General features: G+C 34.2%; 1 protein-coding gene across 1 annotated transcript; it reads right to left on the minus strand.

Annotated features, from left to right (window-relative positions):
• Positions 1-2,284: 2,284 nt before the first annotated feature.
• Positions 2,285-6,256, minus strand: LOC132563640 (uncharacterized). Its single transcript, XM_060228380.1, has 5 exons — positions 6,036-6,256; positions 5,711-5,753; positions 5,355-5,407; positions 5,165-5,216; positions 2,285-4,676 (listed from the first exon to the last, which is right to left on the minus strand). Exons 1-5 carry the CDS (start codon positions 6,204-6,206, stop codon positions 4,510-4,512), a joined length of 486 nt encoding a protein of 161 aa, XP_060084363.1. The 5' UTR covers positions 6,207-6,256; the 3' UTR covers positions 2,285-4,509.
• Between the last annotated feature and the right edge of the window lie 549 nt (positions 6,257-6,805).

Here is a 6,805-nt window from a genome sequence, read left to right on the forward strand (position 1 = left end):
CTTAAACCGGAATATAAGTCAATGCGCACAGTTATTGCATCATCGCTATAGTTCACGAATATTCTAAAATTTGAGGCGTACATGTCGTAATTACACTAAAGTGTATGCCGAGAACAGTAACAAGGATTATCTCTCCCTGCCTTGTTGATTTCATAGCAGCCAGTGGCTCGTTCTCGGATGAACAATTGTATGGTGACGATTAACAGTAATTGAAACATTATTTCGAATCGTATATTCCCTTATAATTCATAACGAGTATTTCTTGAGTCAACTTAAAATTCTTGTAAAAATAACATATTGGTAATTTTCTTACAAGTACATATAAATTTAAAACCAATCCCGGACAGGATTAGGATTTCCGAACAGAGTGAGGTAAAAATGCTAGAAATTGTGAAAAAAATAGAATTATCAAATTAAAAGTACAATTTTAATTTGACTGTTCTGATAGTAAAAACATTACAACAACTCAAAAATAATGATTATTTACATTATGATATATAAAAAAAAATCAATAATTATTTACATACACATACTGAACGACAAGAGTAAAATCCATTCTAACTTGAGACTCAATAATAAGAAATATATGTATTTGTTAGAAAAATATTATAGTAAACATGACTCACCTGAAGTATAAAAGAGATTTCTTTAAGTTTCCAATATTCTTTATTCGTGGAGTGCTGCGTTCAAAGTGACACAGCTCAACCTTGGAAACTCAGCTAGTTTGCAGAAACCTTCCCTGGCCTAAGATGAACGAAAATAGTAAATACAGCCCCCCTCCTCCCCACCAAGGCCTGAGGGGCGGGGCCAAAAGGGATCAAATTATATAGGAAAACTAGATTTTTGAGCATAATTTGTTTAATTTCCAATAGAAATTTTTCAGACTTGGTTAGAATTATGGGTGAAGGATGACGGCTTGATGGTATGCCCATTTTGATCCTGACTTACCCCAGGACCTGATGGGCGGGGCCAAAGGGGATCAAACTGACTTAAGTTTCAATAATCTTATTCCCAACACCCAGATATGGTAGAATCAAATACTCTTCATGAATGGAAGCATCTTAAGGAGCTTTACCAAAATTGTGAATTTCATGACCCCAGAGTCTCACATTTCCCCGCGGGGAAGGGGTAAAGGTGACTATACCTTATATAAGAAAACTAGTTTTTTAGCATGATTTGTTTAATTTCCATTGGGCATTTTTCAGACTTGGTTAGAAATATGAGTGAAGGATGACGGCTTGATGGTATGCCAATTTTGATCCTGACTTACCCCCAGGACCTGATGGGCGGGGCCATAGGGGATCAAATTGACTTAAATTTCAATAATCTTATTCCCAACACCCAGATATGGTAGAATCAAATACTCTTCATGAATGGAAGCATCTTAAGTTGCTGTAATTACCAAAATGAGTCTCATATTTCTTTCTGGTGTGGAATATCTTTTTTAGACTTCACTGCAATTTTCATAGAAAAAAATTGTAATTTTGAGCATAACGTTGGTTAATCTCCCACTGGGAATAACTTTATAAGAATTATCGGTATAGGAAGACAGTTTTGATGGTATGCATGTCTTGACACTGTCTATGTAAGTGTCACAATTTCAGTTTCATGACATTTGATAACTATCCCTTAACCTTTATATTCAATATTGCTTATCTCAGGTGACCGTCAAGGCCGCTAGGCCTCCTGTTTGGTTTTACCTCCATGATAAAAAATATCAAGTGTTTTTTAATATTCTGTCCTCTTTCTATCCGCTTCGATAATTGATATTAGTTTTGTTTAAATTTCTATATCTATATCCACGTTTAATGAAAATATATTGTTTACTTTCGTTTTTATATGTTTGAAATTCGAAATTATGTTGTTGCTGCATGGTAGATATGATAAAAATGAATCATAAGTTATATGTATACGTAGTTACAAGACTTCATTATCTGTTCAGTGTAGATCATAAGGATGGTTCGTGTTTCTTATTGTTAGATAGGAGGTTGTATTGTAGTATTGTTTCATCATTGAAAATGTCTGCAATATGTAGACGATGCATTGTACATTATAACCAATCAATGCTTCATGAAGGCAATCGTGTATGTGAACTTCTTATTTAATGACCAGGTATACATTTAATTTGAACACGACATTCCCGAAGTTCGAGTTAAAGAATTGAAAACAACAAAACTGTGGAAAACATGTTTTAATGAAGAATAGTTCATTACAAGCATTGGACAAGAAATTTCACTGCAAAGGATGAATTAAAAAAAGTCAAAAAATAAAAAATGACCAAAATTTGAGCTGGTTTATCAAGAATTATACATAAAAATGAAAGGGAACAAAATGTACAAAACTACACATTTCGTTAAATTTGCACAAAATCCGGATTTCAGATGTTTCATGGATATTGAATACAATCTGAAAGTCCCTATATTGATAGTCAGCTATCACTAATTACATCATTTTAAGGTGACTATGTATAGTAACGTAATATTTAATAGTACTTTACCAAAAGCGTTACTTCGATATTTTTTGTTTATATCTGCTGGAAGTTAATAGTATAACCCATAATCTATTCTAACATTTCTTCTATCGGTTATGATTCACTGTGAAATACAAAAATAAAATGCGGGAAAATGTTTGATTACAATCAGGTAGTTTTGCCCTATTTAGGGCGATACAGTAATAGAAGATATCAACGGTTGCGATAATCATTATGATTTAGCAACCAATATTCCAAATAATCATCAGAGAAGGGGAGACAATCACGTTTTAGAGTGATGTTTCCGATATTGTTGTTTACTATTTCCTCCTTCATGATATAACCACGCAGGCATTTTACTAGATTTACATAATTATTATTCATGTATTTACAGAACAAGATGTTTATATAGCAGTATATTTACAAAACCATTTATTCACTTATCTACGTAAGTCATTTGATGTGACACATTTACTTGATTACAAGATTACATAAAAGCTCAAGGCTACATCTTTGAAATACTTCTGAATAGAAAGATAAATAGCATTAGTTGAATTTTAGACTCGACCTATCCTGGCAATTATCTATTCACTTAAACTTCTAAATATACATTTTTATGTTGGTAATTCATTCCCTCGTGTTATATAAATATAATCATACGGAATTAACACTAAACACACCTCTACTTACTTACTTAACTTTCTGTTTGTCATTTATATATTGTTATTAATATTCATTGTCAAAAAGATATTAAATTTCTGGGTGGAGATAGCAAAACAATATATCCAGGAATTCAGAAGACTGGATGAACAAATTGCTATTTTACACTGGCACCTACATACAAGGCTAGGCAATAAACTCTAGAGCAGTTCATACTTAATCCTTTTGCTCAGATATGCAAGTCTAATCTTGATTTAGGTTACTGATCCAGTCGTTCAGGGAGGTTCCAGCAAAAGAATAAACTCAACATAGGTTCTTTAATTGAATAACATCTCTCTATACAAATTTAAATAGAATTTGAAATATACAGATAATTCTGTCTCGTTGAAGAATAATTTTTATTAAGTCGGCACGCACAAAACTACATGTATCTCCGAGTATAAACAATTCTCTAGAAAATTAAATAAAAATTGATATACCCATTAATACCGTTGTATCTTGAAAAAGAAAGAAGATCACACGATTGTTATCCAATGCTTATTACAAATGGTCTTTCTATAACAGCACATATTAATTTGGGAAATATATTTGAATATCATATGGAGTCTTGAGAAAAACAAATTTTTCTTTTCAGGGTAACGAGTAATACCACATTACCATGATTTTAAGTTAGAATTAATCATCATACTTAACACTCCATTCTGGTTTAAATGCTGTTTTTGTATCACTGAAAGGGAGACAATCGCTCCCATTTTATAGGAATGTAGGGAAGAACTTAAGAAAAAAATTTGAAAATCTTTGAAAATGCTCTGCTTTTTCCCTCCTTTGTAGATAAAAAAACCATGATATTTGAATTTGTGAGTCAAACGAGCATTTTTAACTGTATAAAGAATAAGATTATTTTCATAAAGGTATAACTTTAATTATGGATCAATTATAGTGGCAATCTTTTCATCTGCATTTTGTTATAATTCCCTAACTAACATATACATTGTGTCCCGCATTGTTATAAGTAAAAAATGATGTAACAACATGTTGCTTTATTGTGGTGATAGTGATACAAAAATGTGTAAAGTTTGTATCATACAAAAATATCTTGAAAAAAGAACTTTAAAAAAATACAGAAAGGACAGAAAAAATGGACAGCCAATTCAAAAGTAGCACTTCAACAAGTATTACTTCATGCATACATAGCACTAGACATGACGCAAGACTTTGATACTATCATCAAAGGAAGTTTCAAGGTAAGAATGAGCTCTACATTCTGTTAAAAGGCTCGACACTTTTATACGGAGATATTATATAACAGCTACCAAACCACTGTCCTCGGGGAGGAGAGTAAATAATTTAAACCTATCAAATGGAGGGCCAACTTGTTATCATTGTATAATGAAGTCCTCCACCAGTTGGCCGCACATTCGGCAGAACGGCTGTGATACCGCGCACTCATGACAGTAGATTGTGTGACAGCAGGGCTGCAGTTGTGCATCTACGGGCCTGTTTCTGCAAACTATGCACATCATGTACTCGTGTGAAAGATACGTTTCTGAAAATAAAGATAAATTTCCATAAAAAACATACAGTAGAGCAAAATAACGATTCTAATTTCTGAACACAGAGGAGTGCACAAAAACAACCAAGTGTCCAAGCTAGATCCAATATTTAACTCTCATGTTTTTTTTATTATTTCATGCATTATCACAAGTACTGTTGAAATGTTCACCGTCCCTCAAGACGAGTTCAGTAGATGATTACGGTCTTTCATTGTGTCTGGACGTCTCTTAGTCCAAAACAGCATGTATCACAATTCAGAGAAAATCATGCCAGATACGGTTACTTTCATGAACGAGTGATCGTTATTTATTAAGAAAAGCAGAAGTTAAAGGCCAATGACTCTCTCTCTCTCTCTCTCTCTCTCTCTCTCTCTCTCTCTCTCTCTCTCTGGGTTACAAAATAAAAGTTGTCTTCCCCTCCCCCTTGCATATTATTGAGGTATGCTAAAATACAAAGTATTGGGTAAAATATAATATTTACCATCAACGGTGTCTCTTCCAAGGGGACGAGTTGATCCGGTGGCAAAAACAGTCTAAAAAAAACAATTTCTAGGTTAGTCATAATACCTAATAATGATATTTTGCAGCATTTTAAAATTTGTCTTTAAAGCATGCATACAAGATTAAATCAGGGTATATATTTTTGTAAGCTGGAATCATATCATTCTCACCCGACCGGTCGCCGCACTACTGAGATAGATCACAGGTCCCCTCAGTGCGTGAACTGCAATACAATGTTGTAGATTAATTCGAGTTTGTTGCATTTAATGATTTATTTTTTTCCAAACAAGTCTGCTTTCTAAATCCTTTCTATTCAGAGTATAAAAAAATGAATTGACAGATATTGCTTCTGTAAGTATAAATTGCATACTTTTAGTAAGTATTAATCATAATTTAAATTAGAAAATTCGATGTATCGTCTATTAATGCGATTTTCATACCATTTAATGTCCGATTGAGACAGCAGACTCTATAATTTAGTTCGTAAGATCAAATCTTCAGGCAGTTAAAGAAATATTATACAAACCATAGTCTTCATCCCATGGCCGAAGAGCATGTCTGTGTCTCCTCTGTAAAAGAGTGGCGATTTGTATCAATACTATACGATATGGTGTTACGTTTTAGATGTAGTACCTATGATATTTTATTTTATTTTTTCATTTACAAACGATTAAGATTTCGACAGCAAGGAAGCGATATGGGTATGCTTTACCTATAAAAAAGTGTTGAAAAACTGCATCAATAGTCTATCACATTTAAGGTTATTTAATTAATGCATTATAGACACTGATCGCCGTTGTCATTAAATTGATTACGGCGTACTGAAAAACAACGTTTTGTGTCATGCCTACCCCTTCATTATGGCGTTGCTGTTGTCTAGGGTGCCAATTCCTGCTGTGTTGAACGTCCTGTTGATCTTCAAAATGAATCATAATGGTATTACCTAATCTAACGGAGTCATTAAGCTGAATAAATTGACTCGAGATGTCATCCTGTAAAACTGATCCTGCCACACTTTGCATATTGTTATTCAAGCTTGCCGTTGCTTCCGTTAGCAGGTCATTGACCGATATATTCTCTTCAGATGGGTTTACGGTGGACCTTGTATGCACCTGCACCAATGTATCCTCTTCTTGACACTCTGGCACATGCTGCAGAGAGTGGGTTATTTCAGGTTGATTCAGATGAACGGATACCTCCTGCTGCCTGGATAGCTCTGGAAGACGATCAGATATAGGAAGTTGTGAAGGCGATTCTGACTGGTGATTCTGACGACCATAATCTTGCTGTTGTTCGTCATTGCGTCCAGAAAATTCCTGCTGTCGGTGTCTTGTACGTTGATCTTGACAACGAGGTTTGTTTTTATATGAGAGAGATCCAGACCGTTTAACATTGTAAAGTTGAGATGGGGTGCATTGACTTGTGCCATTGACCTGTAGGTTCGGGTCACATTGTGATGACATTTCTGGTCGTTGAACTTTACTATCAGTGACATTTGGCGGTATTACTTCGTCCAAAATTGGATCCTTCTCACCATGATCAACGTGCTCTGGATATGACGCAGGAAGTGGATCGGTGCAACTCGAATCCTCATCCCCTTTTGTTTTTAGATCTGAAGCTT

The sequence above is a fragment of the Ylistrum balloti genome, unplaced genomic scaffold (genome assembly GCF_031769215.1).
Source record: "Ylistrum balloti isolate Yb309-2 unplaced genomic scaffold, AGI_CSIRO_Ybal_v1 Utg371806, whole genome shotgun sequence".
Classification (NCBI taxonomy): Eukaryota; Metazoa; Mollusca; class Bivalvia; order Pectinida; family Pectinidae; genus Ylistrum; species Ylistrum balloti.

Coding starts and splice junctions, on each gene's coding strand:
- LOC132563640 (XM_060228380.1), bottom strand. CDS start 6,206: ATGCAAAGTGTGGCAGGATCAGTTTTACAGGATGACATCTCGAGTCAA. Junction 5,217..5,354: donor GTAGTGCGGCGACCGGTCGG/GTGAGAATGATA, acceptor TGTTTTTTTTAG/ACTGTTTTTGCCACCGGATC. Junction 4,677..5,164: donor TGGAAGAGACACCGTTGATG/GTAAATATTATA, acceptor CTTTATTTTCAG/AAACGTATCTTTCACACGAG.